Genomic DNA, 27,952 nt, shown 5'->3' on the forward strand with positions numbered 1-27,952 from the left:
TTCACAAGATAATATTTAGGCATGCTTTTCCTGGTATATTCCTCAGGTACATTTCAGGAGAGTATTAGCATTCCAAAGACAAAGAACTGCACTTTCACGTTCTTTATGAATGAATGTAATAAAGGACAAACATCTCACAGAAACGGATCAGAGGGCTATGTAGCATTGTGAGAAATATAGTTCTTCCCAGACTTCTGCTCAGACAATACAATATAGCTTTGAAATACAATTCCTATAGTGCAATACTTGTGTTCTTGTTATTTCTTACACAAATCTCCAATTTTTAGATTTCATTGTGGTGATAAATCCAAAAGTGATGGCTATCTTCCGTTTTGCCACCTTTCACTTCTATGAAAAATATAGTCTTGAGTAAGTTTTAGAGTAATTTTTGAATGAATAGTAGTTAGAAAAACCATGCCCTCAATCTACAGTCTCTCTCGCCTGTAGCTGAAATGCTTTGCATTTTCATCTTTATCAGTATAAGTAACTTTAATATGCATTTATTTCCTTTAAATGCATATAAAGATCTATAGTCTGATAAACCTGTCCTCTTTTCCTTACCTACCATTTTCCATCATGTTAAAAAAATTCTTTTACAATGGGTTTTGCTTGTAAACACTAGGAAAATAGTGATAACATAAAACAAATATGAAACAGTATTTGAAGAATACTAAAATGCTATTTTTGCACAAAGGAAATGTAACTTTTATTTCTTTCTAGATTTATGAGCTGTTGGCCTTCACCTGATGTTAAGTGCTTCTCTAAAATGATGAAAACCAGACAGTGTAACGGCCATTGAAGTTGAAACATACTTCCTCCTGTGTGATTAATTCTCATCATTAAAAATCATGCCCTTCAGTAAATTTCATGTTGCCAACACAAATGTATGATCCTGTCATTTTGTGTTGGGATTTGGCATTGTTTTTTGTGTGTCTGCTTATACCAGTATCTCTAAGAATAGATTAAATCATGTCAAGATTAGGATAAAGAGAGACAGCTGGGTAGTATATGTAATTAATTTGAGCAATAGACTTATGGAAACGAAGAGACACTTGTTTTCTTTAGGCTCATGTGTCCAGCACAGATAGATAGAGATTGTTTCTGAAATTGAAGAATTCTTGTGGCTTTAAGCTTTAGCTTTGTTTTCTTTTCAGTCTAGAAAGAGTCTAACAAATATGATTGAGTATATTAGAGGGATTATGAGACATGATTGCCTTCAGTTACAGGAAACTGAACTTGATGTCCCAGCATGTCCCGTCCAGGTCTGTATGTTCCTAGTCTAAGCAGAACAGCCTGCTCTCTTCCTAGTCTCTGTACATTTGCCCTTCACAGTATCCATAACTGAGTTGGATAATGTATAGTTACTACTCACTGACAAGTTCCAGAGGAGGGAATGAATGCAAAAAGAGCTAGAATTGCATTAGCATCGATGTTAGGCTGTCGTGGCTATTTGTGTTCAGTCTAAAAATCTCACATCCCTTTTCAACCAAAATGTTCAACCATCCTTAACATCCCAGGGAAATTTTAATAAGACCAGTAGCAGCATATTATCTAGATTCCTCCTGTATCTTATAGCTGGATTCATATCTAAACAGAAGAATATTGGAGATCAGTTATGCCGGGCTGTGATTCTGGCAATGTAGGAGCCACTGGTTAAAACATGGGATGTAAATATGATGGGTAGCTTTTTTAGGACAGAGGTAGTCTTCCTGAAAGTCAGTGTGGCTAAGTAGTTTACCTTACTGGAGACAGGAGGAAGATGGTACTTGCATTTTCTTTACCTGTCACCATGTGAACCACTTATTTGGAAAAGGAGATGAAGATGAGTAAGAACAACAAACCTATGGTAGTGGTGGAAGACATCACTCAATAAAAACAACTTGGAATATTGTAGACAAATAGAAGAGACGAGCTGCTTTTCTGGAGATCTGGTTTAGTCTGGGAGAAATGACTGCTCAGTGCAGGAGTAACTGAACGTAAATCATAGAATCATTTAGGTTGGAAAAGACCCTTAAGATCATCGAGTCCAACCGTTAACCTAGCACTGCCAAGTCCACCACTAAACCATGTCCCTAAGAGCCACGTCTACACGTCTTTTAAAGACCTCCAGGGATGGGGACTCAACCACTTCCCTGGGCAGCCTGTTCCAATGCCTGACTACCCTTTCAGTGAAGAAGTTTTTCCTAATATCCAACCTAAACTTCCCCTGGCGCAGCTTGAGGCCATTTCCTCTTGTCCTATCACTTATTACTAGGGAGAAGAGACTGACACCCACCTCGCTACAGCCTCCTTTCAGGTAGTTGTAGAGAGCAATAAGGTCTCCCCTCAGCCTCCTCTTCTCCAGACTAAACAACCCCAGCCCCCTCAGCCGCTCCTCATAAGACTTGTTCTCTAGACCCTTCACCAACTTCGTTGCCCTTCTTTGGACACGCTCCAGCACCTCGATGTCCTTCTTGTAGTGAGGGGCCCAAAACCGAACACAGTACTCGAGGTGTGGCCTCACCAGTGCCCAGTACAGGGGCACTATCACCTCCCTGGTCCTGCTGGCCCCACTATTCCTGATACAAGCCAGGATGCCATTGGCCCTCTTGGCCACCTGGGCACACTGCTGGCTCATGTTCAGGCGGCTGTCAACCAACACCCCCAGGTCCTTTTCTGCCAGGCAGCTTTCCAGCCGCTGTGGGGTTGCATGGGGTCGTGATGACCCAAGTGTGACCTGTTCTAGAAAGAAGGGAAAAAGAAATGATGTAGTAGTTCCTGTCAAAATGTGTTTTATCAAACGGGAGTGAGTGGAAGAGCTGAGTTCAGAAGGCTTGCTGGAGAAAACATCTGATAATGTCAACATCCCCCACTGAGTTAGTCACCTTGCACTTCCTTTATACTCAGTGGAGGGACAGATAACACTTCTGGGGCTTAAGTCATCTTACCCTAAAGCAGATGTCTAGAAATAGGTGAGCTGAATCACTCCACCTGGGAGCTGAGGACAGCTATCAGATATTGCAGACATCTCAAGTGACATGAATCCCAGCCTTAAGGTCTTTGTTCTAGCTCAGTGTCTTGCACAAAGAGTTATCTGCCTGGGCAGTTTCAGTTGTTCATGTGTTTTGGCAGGGCATGAAACAAGCAGCTTGAGACATAAAATGCCCTTCAAAACTGAGTACAATGGGAAGCTTTGCAATATGAACAGCATGTAAATGAATATACAGTGGCCTTGGACTACAGAAAGCAAGCTTCAGCATTACTACTGCTCACAACATTGTAAAGTTAGGCTGTTACTGAGGGACTAAGTAAATTTTTGGGAGTTTATTATTGATGAGACATGGATTCCTATTGATAAGTTCTGCTGACATTTCATTAGCTCCATGACAGGTCCAGTTATGACTCCGGGACACCTGAGTTAGTTCTGATATAGATACTTGGGTGCAGTACTGCCACTGCACTTCAGGGCTGAGACTGGGTAAGCGACGGGATGGGAATGTTGCCAGCTTTCTTGGGTGAGTACAGACTTTTTAGAGTAGAAACTTCTGCTTCAAAGTTCCCAAGTCCAAACCATGCAAGGATATGCAATGATTATGATTTGAAGAAGATGGAGAGCTCTCTGAACATGGGCATAATGTAGTGATGCCAACTCACTCTGCTAAAGAAGCCAAAATGGTCTAAACAGTGACTGGTTTCCTGAAACAACTCTCAAAAGTGTCTACAGCAGTAAACCTGATGTTGCTGGATGCATGCAGCTAGGATACCAGATTCAATCCCCAAATTGTTGTCATTACCAATTGTGTGACATGCCACTGAAGTGAACCTATTAATACTATATTAATATAGAAAGCACTCTTTTGAGGCAGTTGGCTACAGGACATCAGACTGTTATGGCTCTTAAAGCCTAAATTCGGCATAATCCATGTGGGATTAGTTAAATGTGTGACAGTGGGGATGACAAATCTGCTTATCTAAACCAGGAAATAGAAATAGTGGAAACCCTTGCAATGGGATGGCTGAGCAAGCATTGTCTGCTTATATAAGCACAGATGGTGGGGGCAAGTGAACTTGAGGAAGGTGAATATTTGATGAGATGGAAAAGATTATTTCAGCACACTGTGACTAATCCTTGTCTTGAGCAATAGCTAATGAATGTTACACGTGGAAAACTTCTTCCGATAACTTCAGGGTTTTAATCAGCACATTCAAGGTGATATGACAAGTCACTGAATCAGCTCTGTTTATTCCCTGACGTGCTGACTCTTTTTTGCTTCAGAGAGGTGTCATAACTGTCCCAGAAGTGTTTCACATTTTCTTTTCCTTTTTCCTTTTTCAAAACCCATCTGAGTTGTAAGCTTTGGTTCAAGTGGATTACATGGCTTTTAGTTTCATTAAGTAATGTCTGAGTTATACAGTGTTTTCCCTTTCTCCAAATACTTCCTATTATTGTTAAATCCCCTTACCACTTACTCATTTGCCGGTTATCTTTGAGCTTATACTGTTTTGTCTAGGAGCTAAAGAACAATATAAATAAGAAAAAAAGACAGCATCTAATAAGGCTGAGATAAATCGTGTTTAATCTCTGTTTAAGGTTTATTTTGATAAATGTCTGTCTAAGAGTATGGGTTTGGATGGCTGTTTAATGTTTGCACTGCAAGTGGAGTGCAAAGTGAATGTATTTCCAGCTCATTAGGCACATAACTGTTACTTTTGTAAGTATTCATTCATCCATTCAAAAGTAAGCAGATTTGAGAGCAGATTGTGTGAGTATAAGCCAAATAAACCAAGAATATTTCTGATGTTCACCATGAGACGTGTTTTACACTACCATGACATTTGATCAAGGTGTGATAACTGCACAGATAAGAAGCATGGGTGTAGGTGTGGGTGTTTGTATAGAAGCAATTTATAAGATGGTCAGAGGAGAGGCAAACTGTCCAATATATTTTTAGCCTGTGCTTTCTAAGCAGTGACTGGTGTCACCGGCAAAATTTGGGGTTTTTTGATCGTGGGTCGGTCTACACGACACTGGGCCTGCTGGTGATGGACAGGGTATACCTGTCTCAAAGAGGGAAAAGGATCTTTGAGCAGGAGTTAGCAGGGTTCATTGAAAGAACTTTAAACTAGATTTGAATGGGGGAAAGGGATAAAACCAGGCTCGCTAGAGATAAGCCTGGGGGCGGCACACCAATGTTTGAGGGACGGTGTGCTAGCGAGGTCCTTCAGTCTGCTCCACGATGTGCTGAGTACACTGGAGCGCATTTGAAATGTCTCTATACTAATGTGCACAGCATGAGAAATAAACAAGAGGAGCTAGAAGCTTTGGCCCAGTCCCAGAGCTACGACATCATTGGCATAAGCGAAACCTGGTGGGATGAGTCCTGTGACTGGTGTGCCGTGATGGACAGTTCAGGAGGGATAGACAGGGCAGATGAGGCAGGGGGGTGGTGCTGTATGTAAGGGAGGGGTTGGATTGTATGGCGCTTGCAGTTGGCGATGACACAGTTAGGAGCCTCTGGGTAAGGATTAAGGGGAAAACAAATAAAGCGGATGTTGTTGTGGGAGTCTACTATCGACCACCCAGCCAGGACAATGACACCAATGAATTATTCTACAAGGAATTAAGGGATATCTCTAGATCAGCTGCCCTTGTCCTTATGGATGATTTTAACTTCCCAGACATCAACTGGGAACATCATAAGTGGACACAAACAGGTCCAGGAAATTCCTGAAGCACACTGAAGATGATAACTTCTTGGTGCAGGGAGCCGACTAGGAAAGGTGCCCTCCTAGATTTGTTGTCTGTAAACAGAGAGGGACACATGGGCAAAGTGGTGATTGGTGGCTGTCTTGGTCACAGCGACCATGAAGTAGTTGAGTTTCAAATCGTTGGCGATAGGAGAAAAACTGCCAGCAAAACTTCAACCCTGGATACAGGGAGAGCAGACTTCAGGCTGCTGAAGGAGCTAGTTAGTAAGGTTCCCTGGGAATCTGCTTTTGAAGGTATTGGGGTGCAGGAATGCTGGTCACTTTTTAAGAGTCATCTCTTAAGAGCACAGGAGCAGGCAATTCCAAAGTGTCAGAAGTCAAGCAAGCGGGGCAGAAGGCTGGCTCGGCTGAACAGGGATCTTCTTCTAGAGCTTAGGCGGAAAAGGAAAGTGTACAGACATTGGAAGCAAGGACAGGTGACACGGGAGGACTACAGAGATGCTGTTTGCCACTGTAGGGAGAAAATTCGTGCAGCCAAAGCTCGATTAGAGTTCAAGCTGGCCAGCACTGTGAAGGACAACAAAAAGGGCTTTTTTAAATATGTTAACAGCAAAAGGAGAATCAGAGATAACATTGGTCTGTTACCTGATGAGTTCGGTCACCTCACAAATAGGGACGTAGACAAAGTGGAGACATTTAATGCAGCCTTTGCCTCTGTCTTCAACACTGATGATGGGCCCTGGGGCCCCTGGAGCCCTGTGTTGGAAGACCATGACTGGGGGGATGATAAACTGGCAACAACAGACGAGGAGTAGGAAAAGGTACTCAAGAACTATTTTGCCTCAGTCTTCAATGGCAACCTCTCTTCCCACACCTCTCGAGTGGATGGACTGCAAGGCAGGGACTGGGGGAGCAAAATCCCTCCCACTGTAAAAGATCAGGTTCGAGACCACCTGAGGAACCTGAACATACATAAGTCTATGGGACCTGACAAGATGCATCCCAGGGTCCTGAGGGAAATGGCTGATGTAGTTGCCAAGCCACTCTCCATAATATTTGAAAAGTCATGGCAGTCAGGTGAAGTCCCCGGTGACTGGAAAAAGGGAAATATTGCAGCCATTTTTAAAAAGGGTAGAAAGGAGGACCCTGGGAACTACCGACCTGTCAGCCTCACCTCTGTGCCTGGGAAGATCATGGAACAGATCCTCCTAGAAGCTATGCTAAGGCACATGGAGGACAGGGAGGTGATTCAAGACAGCCAGCATGGCTTCACCAAGGGCAAATCTTGCCTGACTAATCTAGTGGCCTTCTATGATGGAGTGACTGCATCAGTGGACAAGGGAAGAGCTATGGATGTCATCTATCTGGACTTCTGTAAGGCCTTTGACATGGTCCCCCACAACATCCTTCTCTCTAAATTGGGGAGATATGGATTTGATGGATGGACTGTTCGGTGGATAAGAAATTGGCTGGATGGTCACATCCAGAGAGTAGCGGTCCACAGATCAATGTCCGGATGGAGATCAATGATGAGTGGTGTCCCTCAGGGGATACCATATTGGTCCGTATTGGGACCAGTACTGTTTAATATCTTCATCAATGCCATAGACAGTGGGGTCGAGTGCACCCTCAGCAAATTTTCAGATGACACCAAGCTGAGTGGTGCAGTTGACACGCCTGAGGAACAGGAATGCCATCCAGAGGGACCTGGACAGGCTGGAGAGGTGGGCCTGTGTGAACGTCATGAGGTTCAACAAGGCCAAGTGCAAGGTCCTGCACCTGGGTCAGGGCAACCCCCAGTATCAATACAGGCTGGGGGATGAAGGGATTGAGAGCAGCCCTGAGGAGAAGGACTTGAGGGTACTGGTGGAGGAAAAGCTGGACATGAGCCGGCAACGTGCGCTCACAGCCCAGAAGGCCAACCATATCCTGGGCTGCATCAAAAGAAGTGTGGCCAGCAGGTCGAGGGAGGTGATTCTGCCCCTCTCCTCTGCACTGGTGAGACCCTACCTGGAGTACTGCATCCAGTTCTGGAGTCCTCAGCACAGGAAGTACATGGACCTGTTGGAGAGGGTCCAGAGGAGGGCCACAAAAATGATCAGAGGGCTGGAACACCTCTCCTATGAGGAAAGGCTGAGAGAGTTGAGGTTGCTTAGCCTGGAGAAGAGAGGGTTCCAGGGAGACTTTATTGCGGCCTTTCGATACTTAAAGGGGCTTATAAGAAAGATGGGGACAGACTTTTTAGCAGGGCAATAGGACAAGGGGTAATGGCTTTAAACTAAAAGAGGGTAGATTTAAATTAGATATAAGGAAGACATTTTTTATGATGAGGGTGGTGAAAGACAGGAACAGGTTGCCCAGAGAGGCTGTAGATGCCCCATCCCTGGAAACATTCAAGGCCAGGTTGGACGGGGCTCTAAGCAACCTGATCTAGTTGAAGATGTCTCTGCTCATTGCAGGGGGGTTGGACTAGATGACCTTTAAATGTCCCTTCCAATCAAACCATTATATGATTTTATGATTCTGTGATAAACTCCCAGCTGACCCTGAACTTGTTCGAGACTTGCTGCTCCAGCTGGATGCACATAAACCTATGGGGCCCCATTGGATTCATCCCAGGGTACTGAAAGAGCTGGACAATGTCATCGTGGGACCTCCCTCCATTATTTTTCAGTGGTCTTGGGAGTCTGGAGAGGTCCCAGTTGACTGGAAGCTGGCAAATGTTGTCCCAATTTTCAAGAAGGGTAAGAAGGAAGACCCTGGTAATTACAGGCCTGTCAGTCTCACCTCTGTGCCTGGTAAAATTATGGAGAAGGTTATTATGGGAGTTATTGAAAAACACTTGAGAGACAACACAGCCATTGGACATAGCCAGCACGGATTCATGAGGGGAAAGTCCTGCTTGACCAACTTAATTTCCTTTTATGACAAGGTCACCCATCTAGTTGACCAAGGGAAGCCAGTAGATGTGGGCTTTTTGGATTTTAGCAAAGCTTTTGATACTGTCCCTCACAGTATCCTTCTGGAAAAAATGTCCAGCTGTGGTGGGTTGACCCCGGCTGGATGCCAGGTGCCCACCAAAGCTGCTCTATCACTCCCCCTCCTCAACTGGACAGGGGAGAGAAAATATAACGAAAGGCTCGTGGGTTGTAATAAGGACAGGGAGATCACTCAGCGATTTTACCGTCACAGGCAAAACAGACTCAACCTTGGGGAAATTAATTTAATTTATTACCAATCAAATCAGAGTAGGATAATAAGAATTAAAAACTATATCTTAAAACACCTTCCCCCCACCCCTCCCTTCTTCCCTGGCTCAACTTCACTCCCTATATCTCTACCTCCTTCCCCCAAGTGGCACAGAGGGACGGGGAATGGGGGTTGCAGTCAGTTCATCACATGTTGTTTCTGCCATTCCTTCCTCCTCAGGGGGAGGACTCCTCACACTCTTCCCCTGCTCCAGCGTGGGGTCCCTCCCACAGGAGACAGTTCTCCACAAACTTCTCCAATGTGAGTCCTTCCCATGGGCTGCAGTTCTTCATGAACTACTATAGTGTGGGCTGCTCTCCACGGGGTCACAGGTCTTGCTAGGAGCCTCCTCCAGCACAGGCTCCCCACGGGGTCAACAGCCTCCTTCGGGCACATCCACCTGCTCCGGTGTGGGGTCCTCCACAGGCTGCAGGGGGACAACCTGCCACACCATGGTCTTTGCCACGGGCTGCAGGGGAATCTCTGCTCTGGCGCCTGGAGCACCTCCTCCCCCTCCTTCTTCACTGACCTTGGTGTCTACAGCATTGTTTCTCTTACATACTCTCACTCCTCTCTCCGCTGCTGTTGTTGTGCAGAAGGTTTTTTTCCCCTTCTTAAATATGTTATCACAGAGGCGCTACCACCATCGCTTATTGGCTCAGCCTTGGCCAGCAGTTCTATCAGACACAGGGGAAGCTTCTAGCAGCTTCTCACAGAAGCCACCCTTGTAGCCCCACCGCTACCAAAACCTTTCCACATAAACCCAATACACCAGCACACAGCTAGACAAGTCCATAATATGATGGGTGAACAATTGGCTGACGGGTCAGGCTCAAAGGGTTATAGTAAATGGGGTTACATCAGGATGGTGGCCAGTCACCAGTGGGGTTCCCCAGGGCTCAATTTTAGGGACAGTGCTCTTTAATGTTTTTATAAATGATCTGGGTGCAGGAGTCGAATGTACATTAAGTTTGCTGACGATGCTAAACTAGGAGGAGCTGTGGACTCCCCTGAGGGTAGAGAGGCCTTACAGAGAGACCTGGATAGGCTAGAGAGTTGGGCAATCACCAACCATATGAAATTTAACAAGAGCAAGTGCCGGATTCTCCACTTGGGACGGGGCAATCCTGCTTATACATACAAATTGGGGGACGAGAAGCTGGAGATCAGCCCCGCAGAAAGAGATCTGGGGGTTTGGGTTGATGGCAAGTTGAATATGAGTCAACAGTGTGCCCTGGCAGCCAAAAAGGGCCAACCGTGTCCTGGGGTGCATTGTGCACAGCATAGCTAGCCGGTCGAGGAAGGTGATTGTCCCACTCTACACTGGTGTGGCCCCACCTTGAGTACTGTGCGCAGTTTTGGGTACCTCAATATAAGAAGGACATCAGACTATTAGAGTGTGTCCAGAGCAGGGCAACCAAGATGGTGAAATGCCTCGAGGGCAAGACTTTCAAGGAGCAGCTGAGGCCACTTGGTTTGTTCAGCTTGGAGAAGAGAAGGCTGAGGGGTGACCTCATCACAGTCTACAACTTCCTCAAGGGGGGCAGCGGAGGGGGAGGTGCTGATCTCCTCTCTCTGGTGACCAGCGATAGGACACGAGGAAATGGAATGAAGCTGTGTCAGGGGAAGTTCAGATTGGACATTAGGAAAAGGTTCTTCACTGAGAGGGTGGTCGGTCACTGGAACAGGCTCCCCAGGGAAGTGGTCATGGCACCAAGCCTGTCAGAGTTCAAGGAGCGTCTGGACAACGCTCTTAGTCCTATGGTTTAGTTTTAGGTAGTCCTGTGAGGAGCAGGGAGTTGGACTCAATGATCCTTATGGGTCCCTTCCAATTTGAGATATTCTGTGATTCTATGATTATTGACAACCGTGCTCCTCTGGCACAACAGAGTCCTCCACAATAAAGGCCATTTTTTTTGTCTGTGAGAGGATGATGTATCTCCGAAGCTGGTCTGAGACTGGCAAATGAATCCCTCCTAAAACTCAGACTGTCAGAAGTACATGGTACACTTCACTCATCTTGCCTTCTCTCAGATCAATGAACAGCAAGGCATACGTTTATCTTTTAAACCTAATTTTAGGTTTTAATTCTAGATACTCCACTAAAATGCTTCTCCCTCTGGAGGGAGGTTGCAATAACAAATGTGTGCCAACCATTATTCATGTTTATCAGTATGCTACTGGAAGACAGCTGGGGACTATGCCAATGAGGAGAGTGTAAAAACCTTACCAGTGAGAAAGCCACTGGGATTTGTTCTGTTATTTAGAGGGAATTCAATAGGTTTGCAGTGGATTACTTTTGTTGGTAGGATTTTCAAGAAGAGCACCTGTCCATGCACTCAGAACTGAATATCTCACTTCATCCTAGTAGAAGGCAAGTTTCCAGCTCGCATGGCTGCAGAGATAATCTTCCGAAACTGTAATTAAAATTACAAAATCTGTCTGAATCTGACAACAGCCTGAAACTCAGAGGTATGAACTTTTGTGATCCAATTAATTTGGCCTCAATATGTCCAACTACTATTTAATCACAGATTACTTTTGGTAGATAGGTGTATGTGAGAAAGAAGACAAACTACAACAGTGGCCAATATGAGTGCTGCCAGAAAAGAAAGTCAGAGGAAAGAAGACACTAGAGATAGAGGGGTGAAAGAAGGAAGGAAGGAGATCAAGGAAGAAGAAAAGCAGAAGCTGTAATGTAGTTGATGACAGCATGCTGTACAAATAACAAGCAATTGCTTGGACAATATATAAAGGACAGACTTAACTTTTCTCCACCCCTTGCCGTGATCTCTCTGCCATCTTTTACCGACGAGTACGCAGTCCCATGTGACTTGTGGGCAAATGTGGAGTCCAGAGTTCATTCTCTGCCTTGCGAATTGCATTTTCACAATGCACTGCAGTCCCTGACCCCACCGAGAATTCCTGCCATGGGCCCTGCACTCCCACACGTACTGCAATTCCTCCGGCTCTGCAAAGGCAGGCCGATAAGGGTGTGAGAGAGACACCACTGGCATCTCAAATACGCTAACAGAACTACTCCTCATCTGTAATTCCTGCAGCCTTGAGCATGCTCTCCCAGCAGGGATCACTCCGAAATTCGCATGCTGCCCTTTCTAATGGGACCAGGTTTCTGTCTACTTGCCTTGTCCCTGAGGGGACCATCTCCTGTGAGGACTTTGATTTCCCCCTCAGACTTCTTCCTGAGGTTCTTACAGTGATTTTGCAGGATATGGGCTCCAACTCCCTTCCTCTGATCTTTTGTTCAAATGGACTTCATCACCATTTCTTTGTCTTCTCTTTCGGGATACAGCTTTCCTTATTTTCCTGTCTCAGCTTTGTTCCCACAGAGACATAGCTTTTCTTCTGATCTCCTCCTGTTTTTTCCCCACATGTCATAAAATTAGAGCCCGGAACTCATTGAAGATAGTATCAGTGTTGCAAATTTAATAAAATTCAAAAAGGGACTGTATAAACATACATAATTTATATGGGCATCAAAACCACTCAAAGTTATCAAAGTGAACAGCAAAACAAACACATGAAGCTCATTTCCAAAACAAAGTCCACACAAACTCTCAAGACATAGCAACTCTGATGTTTCAGGGTTTAAACTGATCTCTAACTAACTGAGATTAGGATGAGACCTAAAGCAGAGGGCAGATAATCCCGCGTCTGCCTAATGCGAAGTTTCTTGTACCTTCCTCTGTCTGTTAAATTTCAAAGACAGGATACTGCACTAAACGGATTTGGTCTTTTGTCCCACCAACACTATATTGTTCTGAAAGGATGCTTTGGGCTTCTTCTTGCTCATCCCTGGTTTTTTTGTGGGATCCTTGAACTCCATGACTTCCCCTTGCCTTCCTCCTCCACCCCTCCCCATCCCCTCTAATCTCCACAGGGGTTTCTATATTAGTCTGAGTGGCTGGATAGGTCTCAGCCTCCATCTGGGTGTATTAAACTTAATTTATCCTCTTAACTCAGCAACAACTTCCTCACCGAATCCTCTCCCCAGCTTTGCCTTCACCCCATGACTTGGCTACCACTTCAGCCCCGTCCCTCCCAGGCAAAAAAAGAGGAAACCGTGAACCAAAGTGTCAATGCCGATGCCCCCTGGAGGGAAGAGAAGCCGAGTTGTGGTCCGTAGAGGGCAGGGCTGGGCTGAGGGAGGCCAGGCTGCATCCTGAGGGGTCTTCGCTGAGGAAGGGGTGACACACGGCCCCAAGGTGCCCTGGGGGGACCCCGAGTGTCTCCCCTGCAGGGCAGGGACAACCCTGGGGGCCGAGGGTGCCTCGGCGGAGAGGCCGCGGGCAGGGCCGGCCTGCCAAGGGCACGGGGGTCACCCGGCAGGGAATGCCCCGACCCCGATCAGGGCCGAGTCGGGGCTGGGGGCTGCGGAGCGGCGGTCGGTGGCGCCTCGCGGGCGGCGGCGGGGTAACGCAGTGCACATGGAGATGCCGGGCCGCTGCCACCGCCGCTGCCGCCGCCGCCTCGCCTCGCTGCTGCTCCTGGCTTCGTGCATCGGGTGCGCGGCGGTGCCGCGGAGAAGCATCCCCCGCCGGCAAGGTAGGGCGGACGGCGGTGCCCGGCGGGTGCGCAGGCTGTTCCTAGGGTGGGGAGATGCCCTTTCAGTGCCGCGCTTGCACCAAGCAAAGTTTCGCGTCCCTTTAAAACTGGCGTTTGCCGCAGAGCAGGGAGACGCCAGCGGGGCCGGGCGGGAGCTCCGCCGGCCGGGCAGCGGTGGCGGGGCACTGCTCGCAGCCGGCCGCTTCTCGGGCGGCCGCTGGCGTTTGGGGTCAGGTCGTGGCGCTGTCGTGTGAAATGAACTTGTCCGTGAGCTCAGGACGGACAGAGCCCCGCAGCAGGGGCCGCTCCCTGCCCTTCCCTGCAAGCCCCTGCTTTGTCCTCCCATCTGCGGGTGGGAGAGGATGCCCAGGAAATGTCAAGGAATGTGCCATTGGAAGCAGCGAAGTTGCAGAATCAGTGTAAGATCCATTTTCTCTGGCATTTTCCACCCAATGCCGATGGGTTCGCTCAAGTTACAGACCAAGACCCGACAGCTGCTGCAGAAGTAATCGGCAAAATTTTTATCCATTTTCCCTGGAGCCCGTAACCTGTGGTGCTGCTTGAGCAGAATTAGGAGCCAGGTGAACCTCTGTGCCAGTCAGAGGTTTTCTGTCAGCAAGGCTGTGCTTTGGCTGTGACATTTATTTGTATGGTAGTGAATAATGTAAGACATAGAGTAGTAAATGTGAAAGAAAATGGCTAGGGAAGCAATAATTTCATTTTAAAACTTTAGTTATTCTGTACAAAGCATGATGTGGGGTGCTTCAAGGTCCTGCTTCCGTCTGGCTGAATGTTAGCAGTGACCTGCGGGAGAGTTCCCACTGCTGTTGGCAGGGTTTTGCATGTCAATCAAGGTGGTACATGGTCCTTAGTGGTTGAAAGTTAAAAACCTGGACTCTGAGCAGCTTATGAAACAGTAAGGTAAAATGTAAATGGTGAGATGGGACACAGTGCATGGTGAAGTTTGGCGTTCTGCATAACTTAAAAATTGTGGTGCTAAGAGAAAATACTGATGCCCAAGACTGTCTCAAACACTGGGACTATCCTAGAGTCTTTGAGGCCAACCCCGATTTTTATCACTGACTTCACCGGGATCAGATCAATGGAAAATATAACAAGTTTAGTAAATTTTGCCTCAGCTGACAAAGCGTTTGCAGGATCAGACCCTTTTTGTATATATTCCACAGTGTTAAAAGATTTGTATTGCTGTTTTTTAGAATCAGTATTGTGCATTCTCTTGCTCTTGTGAGAAAAAAAATGCCTGTGCAGTTGGAAACTTAATACTCCATCCAAAGGGTTGACTGGGGGGAAGCAGTCAGCCCCATGCATTACAACGGCCACTGGTAAGAAAAAAAGAAGGTTAATTGTCGTAGGTGACTCGCTTCTGAGGGGAACAGAAGGCCCGATAATCCGACCAGACCTATCCCATAGGGAAGTCTGATGCCTCCCTGGGGCAAGGATAAGAAACGTTACCAGGAAGCTCCCTAGGCTGGTAAAAGCTTCCGATTATTACCCACTAGTGGTTGTTCAAGTCGGCAGTGATGAGGTAGCTGATAGAGGCACAAAGACGATCAAAAGGGACTTCAGAGAACTAGGGCGATTGCTTGAAGGATCAGGAGCGCAGGTAGTGTTTTCCTCCATCCCGTCAGTAGCCAGAAGGCATACGGAAAGGAAGACCCACCTCATCAACACATGGCTCAGAGGCTGGTGCCAGCGGCGGAATTTTGGGTTTTTCGACCATGGGGCAGTTTACATGGCACCAGGCCTGCTGGAGACAGATGGGGTTCACCTGTCGCAAAGGGGGAAAAGGATCCTGGCCCAGGAGTTAGCTGGCCTCATTGAGAGAGCTTTAAACTAGATGCGAAGGGGGAAGGGGATAAAACCAGGCTTGCTAGGGATGAGCCTAGGGGTGGCATGCCTGTGTTGGTGAAGCCCAACTGAAGTGCATTTACACCAATGCACGCAGCATGGGCAATAAACAGGAGGAGCTGGAAGCCATTGTGCGGCAGGAAAACTATGATGTGGTCGCCATCACGGAAACATGGTGGGATGACTCGTACAACTGGAGTGTTGCAATGGATGGCTACAAGCTCTTCAGAAGGGATGGGCAAGGAAGGAGAGGTGGTGGGGTAGCCTTGTACGTTAGAGAGTGTTTTGACTGTCTAGAGCTCAACGACGGTAATGATAAGGTTGAGTGCTTATGGGTTAAGATCAGGGGGGAGGCTAACAAGGCAGACATCCTGGTGGGAGTCTGTTACAGACCACCCAACCAGGACGAGGAAACAGACGAAGTATTCCACAAGTGGTTGGCTGAAGTCTCACAATCCCTAGCCCTTGTTCTCATGGGAGACTTCAACTTACCAGATGTCTGCTGGAAATACAACACAGCTCGGAGGTTCCTGGAGTGTGTGGAAGATAGATAACTTCCTGATGCAGCTGGTAAGCGAGCCAACCAGGGGAGGTGCCCCGCTGGACCTGCTGTTGACAAACAGAGAAGGCCTGGTGGGTGATGTGGTGGTGGGAGGCTGTCTTGGGCTCAGTGACCATGACATGATAGAGTTTTCAATTCTTGGAGAAGTAAGGAAGGGGGTCAGCAAAACCGCTACCCTGAACTTTAGAAGACGACTTTGGATTGTTTAGGAGTCTGGTTAACAGAGTCCCTTGGGAGGCAGTCCTGAAGGGCAAAGGAGTCCAGGAAGGCTGAATGTTATTCAAGGAGGAAGTCTCAAAGGCGCAGGAGCAGGCTGTCCCCATGTGCCGCAAGTCGAGCAGGCGGGGGAGAAGACTGGCCTGGCTGAACAGAGAGCTTTGGCTGGAACTCAGGAAAAAAAGGAGAGCTTACCGCCTTTGGAAGAAGGGGCAGGTGACTCAGGAGGACTACAAGGATGTTGTGAGGATATGCAGGGAGAAGATCAGAAAGGCGAAGGCCCAGCTAGAACTTAAACTGGCCACTGCAGTTAAAGACAACAAAAAAAATTTTTACAAATATATCAGTGACAAAAGGAGGGCCAGGGAGAATCTCCCTCCTTTGTTGGATGCAGAAGGTAACCTTCCCACGAAGGATGAGGAGAAGGCTAAGGTACTTAATGCCTTCTTTGCCTCAGTCTTTAATAGTCAGGCTGGTCATCCTCAGGGTATTCAGCTCCCTGAGCTGGGAGATGGAGATAGGGTGCAGGATGAAGCCCCGGTTGTCAAAGAGGTGACAATCACTGAAATGCTCCTCCACCTGGATGCGCACAAGTCCATGGGGCCATACGGGATCCACCCGAGGATACTGAGGGAGCTAGCAGAGGAGCTGGCCAAGCCACTCTCCATCGTTTATCAGCAGTCCTGGTCAACCGGGGAGGTCCCAGATGACTGGAAGCTAGCAAATGTGACGCCCCTCTACAAGAAGGGCCGGAAGGAGGATCCGGGGAACTACAGGCCTGTCAGCCTGACCTCGGTGCCAGGGAAGGTCATGGAACAAATCATCCTGAGTGCCATTATGCAGCAAGTGCGGGACAACCAGGGGATCAGGCTCAGCCAGCATGGGTTCATGAAGGGAAGATTCTGCTTGACTAACCTGATCTCCTTCTATGACAAGGTGACCCGCTTGGTGGATGAGGGGAAGGCTGTGGATGTTGTCTACCTGGACTTTAGTAAGGCCTTTGACACTGTCTCCCACAGCATTCTCCTGGAGAAGCTGGCTGCTCATGGCTTGGATAAGTGCACTCTGCGCTGGGTTAAAAACTGGCTGGACGGCGGAGCCCAGAGAGTGGTGGTGAATGGAGTCAAATCCAGTTGGCGGCCGGTCACAAGTGGTGTTCCCCAGGGCTCAGTGTTGGGGCTGGTCCTGTTCAATATCTTCATTGATGATCTGGATGAGGGGATCGAGTGCACCCTCAGGAAGTTTGCAGATGACACCAAGTTGGGTGGAAGTGTCGATCTGCTGGAGAGTAGGAAGGCCCTGCAGAGGGACCTGGACAGGCTGGATCGTTGGGCCGGGGCCAACTGTATGAGATTCAACAAGGCTAAGTGCCGGGTCCTGCACTTGGGTCACAACAACCCCATGCAACGCTACAGGCTGGGGGAGGAGTGGCTGGAGAGCTGCTTGGTGGAAAAGGACCTGGGGGTGTTGGTTGACAGCCGCCTGAACATGAGCCAGCAGTGTGCTCAGGTGGCCAAGAGGGCCAATGGCATCCTGGCTTGTATCAAGAATAGTGGGGCCAGCAGGACCAGGGAGGTGATAGTGCCCCTGTACTCGGCACTGGTGAGGCCACACCTCGAGTACTGTGTTCATTTTTGGGCCCCTCACTACAAGAAGGACATTGAGGTGCTGGAGCGTGTCCAAAGAAGGGCAACGAAGTTGGTGAAGGGTCTAGAGAACAAGTCTTATGAGGAGCGGCTGAGGGAACTGGTGGTGTTTAGTCTGGAGAAGGCTGAGGGGAGACCTTATTGCTCTCTACAACTACCTGAAAGGAGGTTGTAGCCAGGTGGGGGTCGGTCTCTTCTCCCAAGTAACAAGTGATAGGACTAGAGGAAATGGCTTCAAGCTGCGCCAGGGGAGGTTTAGGTTAGATATTAGGAAAAACTTCTTCATCAAAAGGGTGGTCAAACATTGGAACAGGCTGCCCAGGGAAGTGGTTGAGTCTTCATCCCTGGAGATATTTAAAAGACAGGTCGATGTGGTGCTCAAGGACATAGTTTAGTGGTGGACTTGGCAGTGATAGGTTAACGATTGGACTCGATGATCTTAAGGGTCTTTTCCAACCTTAACGATTGTATGATTCTGTGATTCTATGAAATACAACCTGAGCTTAAAGCCCTTATTGGACAGATGGCTAATTTTACTGGTCTGACCTTGTCTCTTAGGGATCTAGTCCTATGATCCTTGGTTATCATAATAGCTACCATTAAGTACTTGAGGAAATTAGATAGACAGTAGTTGTGAATGAGATGATTAGTAGCTTGTGTTAAAATACCAGATATGTGAAGTTGGGGATGGAAATGTGTAAATATCTTTTAAAGATTCCTCTGCCGTATTGGCATACTTGTTTCCCCTAATCACAGCAGAATGACAGACCTAGTGGAAATGTATTCCTGTGCATTGAATGAAACCATTTTATAACTTGGAAATAAATTATTTGTAGTACTGTGGTGGAGATAAATTAATATGCTAACATTGTGTTTACCTTACTTTTGTTAGCTACACATTTTATGTTCATTTTTTTTATAACATTATTTCAGGTTCACTGACTGATTCAATCGTTGCTTTTCTATTTCTTTGTTGTATTAGTAGCCAGTTTTATATGGGAACATTTTTTTCAAAATGTGTGCAAAGATTTGAAAATTCACTTGTAGCAAGATTTGAAGAGGGAAATCCCCCAGAGAGCTTGTGTGCAGCAGTATATAATTTAAATCCCATCTGCATTCTGCCAAGGGCTATTGGAATTGCGGGCTTCCAAGAATCCTGCGGCTGGGTCCCTACTGTGAAATGTTGCTGTCAAAATACTGAGAACAGGTATAGTTCCAGGTAGCTCACATCTCTGCCTTGTTCTGCAGCATATCACATGCTGGGTGGTTAAGAGTGAAAAGGAACTATCATTTACTCACACATCCAGAAGTAGTGAGCGAAGAAGAGATACGATAGTAATAAGTTCTTTAAAATTTCTTTTCCCTTTCACTTTGCCCTTTTAATAGCAATAGAAGTGGGACTTGTACAGGAATTGTAACTGAGGTTAAAGAAAAACATTGTATTAAGAGAGAAGTGATAAAACCAGTTCATCTTCAATAACGGGAGCTGACTGGCAGGTCCTGTGGGTCAAAAGAAAAAAGATAGTCAAATGCATCTCCATTTTTCCAAGTTTTTCATTCAGGGCTCAGCTTACAAAGATCAATTTTGTAATCCCAAGAAAGCAGCAGAGTGAGAAATCTGTCTGAGAAGTTAAAAATAAAATATATAGTAAAATAGCTTCAAATGCAACTTGTTAAATTAAACTTCAGGGAAAAAAGCTGTTGTGCTCAAATTCAAAACGTCCTGATGACTGCTAAACTCATTTGAACATTTATTTACAGTTACATGATACATTCGCTGGAGACAAGGAAATGGGACGACAGACACTTTGGGAAGGGCTTAAAACAAATCCTTAGACACCGTGTGGTGAATAGCATAGTTGGGAACAGATTAGGCTGGGATTCTCTAAATCTTGTACCTCCAGAAGTTGGCACTCATGCTGCTGCTTTCAAATTGTTTTATTGCTTTTGCCTTCTGCAAAGACACAGATTTTCGCCGCTTCTGTTTCAAGTTTTGGTCAACTGGTTGAAGGCTGGAGAGCCTAAACCTAGCCCCCAATGTGTAATGCTACTACTAATATAAATGTAATAATATTGAATTTTAATGGTTCTATGATTTTAGAGAATTATAGGAGAAAGAGCTGACCACTTAGCTGATTTTCCATGGATGTTCATGGCATGAACTTGCTGCACTATATTGCATTGTTACTTTTTTAGTATCAGAGTGTAAAGTTCCAACGCCCTGTAAAATATTAAAATTGTTGAGTTGGTCTGCATGGAGAAAATAAAACATTCATATCTGATGCTTAGGAATCCTTTTTTTATATATTATGCTTGCCAACTAATATAAACAAAGAATTGGGCTTGAATCTTATCTATTTCCCAGATGTCCATAATGTTAGACATAACTGACTTCATGTGTAAATGCTGGAGGAATCAGACCCGTTAAAGTCTGAAGACTTTACAAGAGTGTAGCACTCAATATCAGGGCCAGATTTTCGAAAGAGCCCAGATCCCTGGTCAACACTACAGTAAATGAATTTTTTCCAAAGAACTTGGCACTGCGATACTTGTATTCTTTAGAAAATCTGGCTGTAATAAGAACTGTTGAATATGGAACACTTTTGAAAGTCTAGCCTATTTAGGTATCAGAATAGGTCAAGCTACATTGAAAATCACGTCTACAGATATGGAAAACGTAGCAGTCTTTGGCAAAGAAGGTGCTTATTTTAGTTTTTTAAATATTACAATTTTTTTGGACCAACAATAGAATGAGTTGTAATTCACTGTCATAATAAATCCTACATGTAAAGTATGCAAGGATGAGGTTGATCTGCTGCTGAATTTGAAGTATCTGAGAAAAGGAATGAGTCTGAAGCTGAATGATTCCTAATGCGAGGGCTGCAGAGCTGGTAGAGACGGTGCATATCTGTGAGCTAAAACTAATAAAGAAGATGTGAATAATTTGTTTGGGGGAAGATTGATATAATTCTTTTATTGTTTCAGACATAGGCCAAAACGTGTGCTATCAGACTACACTGATTGATGTCTTCAATGCCAATAAAATCAACTAAGCACTAATTATATATGTATTTGTTGTTGTTTATCGCATTTGGGTGTAAGTTGTTTCACAATGTTGTGTGACATATTTTCATTTTGATTGGACTTGCTGTCATAACTCTGGGGCTCGTACTCTGGTAAATCCTGCTTACGCTGATCAATCCCATCACCACCTCACATAGATACGAGAATTCCCCTAATATCCTCCAGGGCAGCAATGGGAATGCACTAAATTATTTCAGTTGAGCATGTTACTTGGTATGTCACTGTTAATCACTCATTTTGAAGTATGTTTTCTGATTTTAGTTAGTCTAAACATGTTCCATCCTTTCCATCCTGAAACCGCTCTTTCTCTGTAAAAGGAAACTTTCGGTAAATGTTTTTCTTGGGCACCATTTTGTCAATGCCCCCTCCAAAACTACTATGCAGACTTCCACCAGTGTTCAGAAAGGTAAAATTATCCAAGAAATGTTTAAAAATTGGTGAAATTATACCTGTACCAGACATTGGGATTCCCAGTGATGCTTTAGAGAAGAGGGATTGTTTTGGAGTTAAGGCACTAGAGTGAGCCTTGGGAAATCCTTCTGTCTTGAGGCTGTCAGAGACTTGCTTTGAGAGTTTGCAAGTCCTTCCCAGGCCAGACTTTCAGTTTTTAAAATGGGGTTGGAGTGGTTTTGCACTTTTATCCTTTTCCAACCATGCCACATTAGACAGTAATAGGATTTCTGTACAGTGCTCAACACAGCTGTACCCCAATTTTAGTCAAGGCTGCTAGGCATTACCTTAGTAATAATATGTAGGTGAATGCCTCCATATCTTCAAGCGTGCCTTGCAGAAAAAAAACCCTCTTTTTCTCTGGAAGATACACAGTGACTGGACTAGACAGGGCACACTGTATACTGTGCATAGCTCATTATGAGCAAGCACATCCAACATTCAGATTCACATTCTTAAACTTAATGGAAGGGATTCTGAGTATCGGTCACCCAAAAGATATCCTGAGGAGCAGGAGAGTACCCTGTTGTCTTAAACCAGTAAATTTCGGTGGATGAGGTCTTTTCAGTGCCCCATGAACTCATCAATTAGCTGGGAGTATACTTGGGAGTTCCCATTCCTCAGATCAAACTTATATTGGGACTCGACCTTATGCCTGGTTTTGCTTATATCCCTTTAATGTGGTCTTACTACAAATAAAAAATAAAAAAATAGGTGACTAACATTGTTGCTTCATGATGGAGACTCAAACCAGGACTGATAGGACCTTTTCACAGTTTTTCTGCCACACATGAGGTAAAACACTAAAATAAATGGTTATAGAAAGAAGTTTTTCTCATATTAAAAAGTTATAAAAATATATAAAAGATGCCTGTAATCTGAGTAAATTACCATGAAGAGGTCTTTGCAGACTTTATAATTTCATATATTAAAGAGTGTACAATTTGGTGCCATGTTTATTGGTGAACGTACTGCAGTGGTCTGTGATCATGTAATAAAGGACTTTCTAAACCACAGGTACATGGGAGACTATGTTAGCTATGTGATCTTGAATCAAATTTCCTTATGTTTTTCTCTGCAAACAAATGATCTATCTGAAAAAAAAAAAAACCAAAACAAAATAAAAAAAACCAACAAAACCCAAAACCTGTTCTTCACAATTAATTCCAACTGAAAGGAAATAATTTTGGGTAAGAACAGGCAAGATTTGATTTCCTTTTATTTTTTATTTTTAGTAAAGACGCTTACACATGAAAACCAAATTAGTTCTTTCATATAAAACAACACCCCCACAATTCCTTAATGTGAACATCCAAACCACAGAAAAAGATGAACATCATTATTTTTTCAGACTTTTCAGAGTTGCTGAGCTGAGAACAAGCACAGACGAATTCATCTTTGAAATTAAGTGTTTCAGGAGGGCATAAGCCACTGAAAATTGGAGGCTTAGGGGGAAAGCTCAGTTGAAACCAGGTAACTAACTCAAACCTAGCTAATGATATGGTGTGTGGTGATCCATAAAACTCTCCAGGTGAGAGGTATATAGTGTGAAATACACTGAGTTCACACCAGTTCTTCTACTGAGTGGAGTGTAACTACACCCAGGAGTAAGGACTACTCGTGAGGAAAGGTCCTCAGGATTTTGGCCTCCAATGAAAGAGAAATACACACAATGTTGACCCAGGGAGCCTTTTATCCAAAAGGAAGAAGAGAACTATTGGGCCGTGGGAGAAACTGTTTCTTCTGTTAGTGACTTGCTGGCCATGTAATTGGATAATCAAAATACACTGGCTTTGTTTTCTTAAAAAGATCTTTCATTCAAGCATTGGCAAAAGTTATCCTGGATAATTTTTAGACCTAGAAGAGATAAACCATGTGCAGGTACTAACATATTCTGCACCTGGCTTTCTGTGTGTATCACCGAGTGGTGATAGGGTGTCTTTCAATTTACCTTATTGTTAATAAACACTTTTTAAATAACAGTGCAGATAACAGTTGTGTTAAGGGCAGTTGTTCTGAGAAGGGGACACCGAGCAGTTCTGACTTTCCCTGTGTCCTCAGAGGATAGTCAGACTGGTGTAACTCACACAGAAAGATATCTGAGGCTGTAAGAATCCCAAGCCAAATTATTCTTCACACCTCTCTTGATTTTTAAAGTCATTTAAAATTGCTGGCACCTGTGAAAATGATGGTACAGTCAAATATCAACACCTGTGTACATTTGGAACTTGCAATTTAAATTGTCTTTCTCAAATGAGGGGAAATTAGCATCTTGTGAATGTTGAGCATGCTGCTTTCAAATAAAAAAATCATTACGATACTTCTGATGTGTTAGAGGCATTATTGCACATATAAAGTTTTAAACCAAGACTAGCTTTGTGTTGCTGAGCTCAAAAAATCTTCTGAAAAAATACTAAGCATAAAGACTATAGAGAATTTCACTCAAGTTAAATTCTTTCATGCATGAGAAATTTCAACTAGAAGATTATTTTAGGAAAAAACATGAACAAAACCTGTCAAACTGCAAATGGAAAGTAGGACCAAAACTTTTGTGGTTTAATTAGAGATAGCACAAGCCAGAATTTGTTACTTGGAACAGAAATGTTTCAGCTCTGCTTTCTAGATAATCACAGGAGAAGGCAACATGTTTCCAAAAATAAGTAGGCTTTTTATGAAGATGACTATTTACAAAGATGGTGGCATTGCAGCTGGTACTCCAGCCATGCACACAGAGACCAATGTCCTGCTGGCATTTTTAATTCCTGTTCCCATTTCATGACGTTCCCATTCCCACATGAACCCATTGCGTGCAGGTTGCTACTGTTTTCATCTTAATTGAACAGTCATAATGGCAGTGCTATGATATGGTGAACTATACAGTCAAGAATTGCAACTCTCTCCATATATATGCTAATGGACTTAGTAGGCTGAGATGAGAGCATTCAACCCATTTACTTCTGTGGAGTCATAAGATGTGATCATAGGGAGGATGAAAGAAGAAACCTGCAGAATATGAGGGGAAGAAAGTCTCTGTTGGAAAAAGGACTAGACAGCACCTAAAATGGGCAGAAAGGGGAAAAGAAAGAGCCGTTTGAACCAGCTGATGCCAAGAGAAGGGCATGGCTTGCATGGTAAGGCAGCCATGGTAAGGGTTGGTGCCAAAGGACTGGACTCTGCAAGCTGCAGAAGCCAATGTGCCAGTGGAACAGGGAACTCCTTGAGAGGATTAGGGAGTGTTAGATATTACCTTTGTGGACATCGTAACTGTGCCTGGGTCATTCCCTCTCAGTCATTCTCCCAGCTTTCGCATCCCACTGCTTGTTACTGGCTCTTTGGATACACAGCTGTGTCCCACACTACATTAATGTGGGGATTCAGGTTTAAAAAACACATCTATTTCAGTCACTTAATAGACACAAAGAATTGCCTCTGTGGTTTTTGACTGATACTGCTGGTGAATAGAGAGACTTGCTGACTGCAGAAGGTAGTGAAATTATCCTGTTTCTTATGGATGAACTGAGTTGAAGAAGAATTTCGTGCTCCTTGAGAAGATGCCAGATTTCCTCCCTGACCTGGCATTCAGTAGCCTTTAATAAAATCACAGTTGCAATTGATCTGATTTCTCCAGTCAGGTTAGGATCACTGTGCAGTGGCAGCCCTGGTGGATGTGCCCTTGCAGCAAAGGCGGCCAGCAGCATCCTGGGCTGCATTAGGAGGAGTGTTGCCAGCAGGTCAAGGAAGGTGATCCTTCCCCTCTACTCAGCATTGATGAGACACATCTGGAGTACTGGGTCCAGTTCTGGGCTGCCCAGTACAAGAGAGACATGGAGGTTTTTCTATCTGACATATTACCACTTTTCCAGAAGCTTCCCTTGAATTTTGTTTCTTATACCAAGTAAACTATTTCTTCAAGAGTTCAGTTTTGTATTGTGTATCAGCAAGAGAGAAATTTGTAGTAGATAAAACAAAGAGATTAAGAAACATCAAGGAGAGCATTTTTCAAGTAGCATGAGCAATTTTGCCATGGTTCCCATTGAAGATAATAAGCTTTGGATAGCGAACACATGAAAAATATACCCTTAAGTGATATTGATTGATGGGAAAAGAAAATTTTTATTTTATATATATATAAAATGAAGCTGTATTTTTTGATAATAAATACAAAGTCTTTGATATGTGCTTCTCATGTATTTTACCCATGTTATAAATGCTCATAAAATGTAGCAGGCTGACTTTTATCCTTATTTTTATCATTTCATTTCAGAACAGTAGTAGCCTACTTAGTAGAGTTTATTTTCACCAACAATGCTTAAGATTCAGTTATGAACTTTGAGCACTGTGTGATCAACTTCATTAATGTTTTCCTGTTTCTGCTTCCAGTAGTGTTTGGAGTGCCATGTTTTGTGGAGCTTCTCTGGTGTTCGTGCTTCCTAATACCTCAGATGCATAACTCACAAGAGAAAAGAGAACAGCCATTTTTTTTTTTTTCTAGTGGAAGTGGGTTGAATTCCCTTACATGACACCCGAGTCAGTGTAAAAGGGGAGGGAGAAGCCCTGGGGTAGGAAGGTAGAGGTAAATATGTGAAAGGAGAGGGATGGAGGAGTGGGGAGGTGGCAGGACAGGAGAAGGCGTGAGATCTTGCCCTTGCCACTGGCAGCGAGCTGCTGCTTTTGCTCATTGGTAGGATGAAACTACACCTCTGGATGACACAGTTTTTCTTGGGTGCAGAGTTTCCTCTACGGCTCACCAGGTCTGTCTCACCTGGGCAGCATGTGCAAACCCGCTGGGGTGCCTGGCTGGAAAGCTGCTGCTGCTCATCAGCTGAGTGGCTTTTTAATTGATTGCTATTCCCAGTGTAGTCCCAGTATAGAAACTCATGGAGGGAGACGGGGTCAGAAGGGATACCAGGGAATGTGCTTGGCATGCTGGTTCTTATCCAGCACATCCTACTGATTATTAAAGTTTATTGCACAGACATGCTAACGTGCTGTTGCTTGTTTTCAGCTACTTTCTAACACTTATGTTAAACCTCCCAGAGACTTTTTTTTTAAGTTATTTAAGTAGCTGATGAGTTAAGTTATTAAGTATATTAAGTTATGAAGTAGCTGATGGGAAGGCAGGCAGTAGCAGGGCAGGCAGGGCCCTGGCAGCAGGCAGGGCCAGCTGCAGCCCTCTGGCCACTGGACACGTCTGCAGGGATGAGGCAGGTCTGATCCAAGCCAGGAAATCCCAAGCCAGGAAAAATATTGAGCTTCATGCTCAAGCATCCTGTAGGCTGGAGCACAGAGAGGTGAGCCTCAGTGCAGCCCCTTCTCCAGGAATAGGGACCTGGCTATCATTTTCCTCTGCCAGGCCAAGATGCTGCAGAGACGTCAGGAATTAGGGCAGCTATGCACCAGCACTGAAGCTTTGACAGCCAAATTGCAAGCCTAGTTTTAGGGGCACGAATGCTGATGATTTTGACTTGGGCTTCCAGGAATGCACCTGAGGTTATGCAGCTGGAGTGTCTTGATGGGGCTTTTTAAAGGCATCTATACTACATTTGTACTGGAAATTAAAAGCATTTCCATTACGAGAAATATTTCACCAAGTATCTCAGATGCAGGTACAGTTTATGCACTTGTGTTTTAGTCAGACTGGCCTCTGATCCGTAATTATCAAAGACACAAGCCTGTAAAAGTTATCCAGAGATTGCCCTGTCTGTTCTTCTTGACAAAGGCAGGACAAGTATAAACTAGACCTTTGCTCAGAGATAATGGTCTACCCTGCTTTTAATAACCTTCAGTACCAGGAATTCCCCAAAAGTGGTTGCAGTGTGTAACCATCCACAGCTAGAATTTTTTTTCTATATCTATCTCTTATAAAATTATTTTAAAAAATCAGTTTCTGCTTTTCCGTCTCACACCTGGAAGGATGGGTCACTGTGCAGAGCTCCCCTCTGGGGAAAACCTCCTTTCTCCCTCCCTTCTCTGCAGAGCTGGAGCCTTCCCGGGAGCAAAGCCTTGCTTCAGGGAGGAGTGCGGGGTGGGGAACAGAGCTTCCCACCTCTGCCCTTCTCTTCTGCAAATCTGCAGGGCCAAGGCAAAGCAGGAAATACCGTGACAAAGTCGCCACTGACATTATGCCTCAGAAATTGCGTTATCCTGGAAATCTGGAGTCAGTGAGGGAAGTTCTCCCATCCAGTTCTACATGGTGGAGTTTATCAGGCAAGTTTGCCAGTGAAGTCCGAATGTCAGTGTTTGTGCACTACAGGTTTTTTTTCCTAAATTGCTCTATTAACTGTGTATAGATTCTTCTCGTGATTTTTTTACTCACTGTGTATAGTACACTTAGTTTTGCTCTTGATGTGTGTTGAATTACCATGAAATTTTAAAGACTAAACCAGAAATAATCTAATTTGATATAAAATCACCAATAAATCGTACCTTCTGATTGAAGAAAATAAGGTCTAATTTGATGTGTTCCCTCTAATAAAAGCCTGGGTGAATGAAGTTTTAAGTTTCTCCTGTCATCAAACGCTGTTGAATCATGCTGAGAAAAGAGTCTGTGGCAGAGCAGTTCCCCTGAGCAGGAGTACCCTGGGCTGCTATAGGAAATAATCTGGGGATTGCAAACTCAGTA

At 44.8% G+C, this 27,952-nt stretch overlaps 1 protein-coding gene across 1 annotated transcript in view; it reads left to right on the plus strand.

Moving 5' to 3' along the window:
* Positions 1-13,391: 13,391 nt before the first annotated feature.
* The window catches only part of LOC309601970 (pikachurin-like), a gene marked incomplete at both ends in the record, with an annotated part of 55,640 nt that continues 41,079 nt past the window's right edge, over positions 13,392-27,952 (plus strand). Inside the window, 2 exons of the mRNA XM_082335225.1 lie at positions 13,392-13,503; positions 27,462-27,549. Coding sequence (XP_082191351.1) covers positions 13,392-13,503; positions 27,462-27,549 — 200 coding nt within the window. The remainder of the gene's footprint in view (positions 13,504-27,461; positions 27,550-27,952) is intronic.

The sequence above is a fragment of the Platalea leucorodia genome, assembly GCF_965183815.1.
Source record: "Platalea leucorodia genome assembly, chromosome: W".
Lineage (NCBI taxonomy): Eukaryota > Metazoa > Chordata > Aves > Pelecaniformes > Threskiornithidae > Platalea > Platalea leucorodia.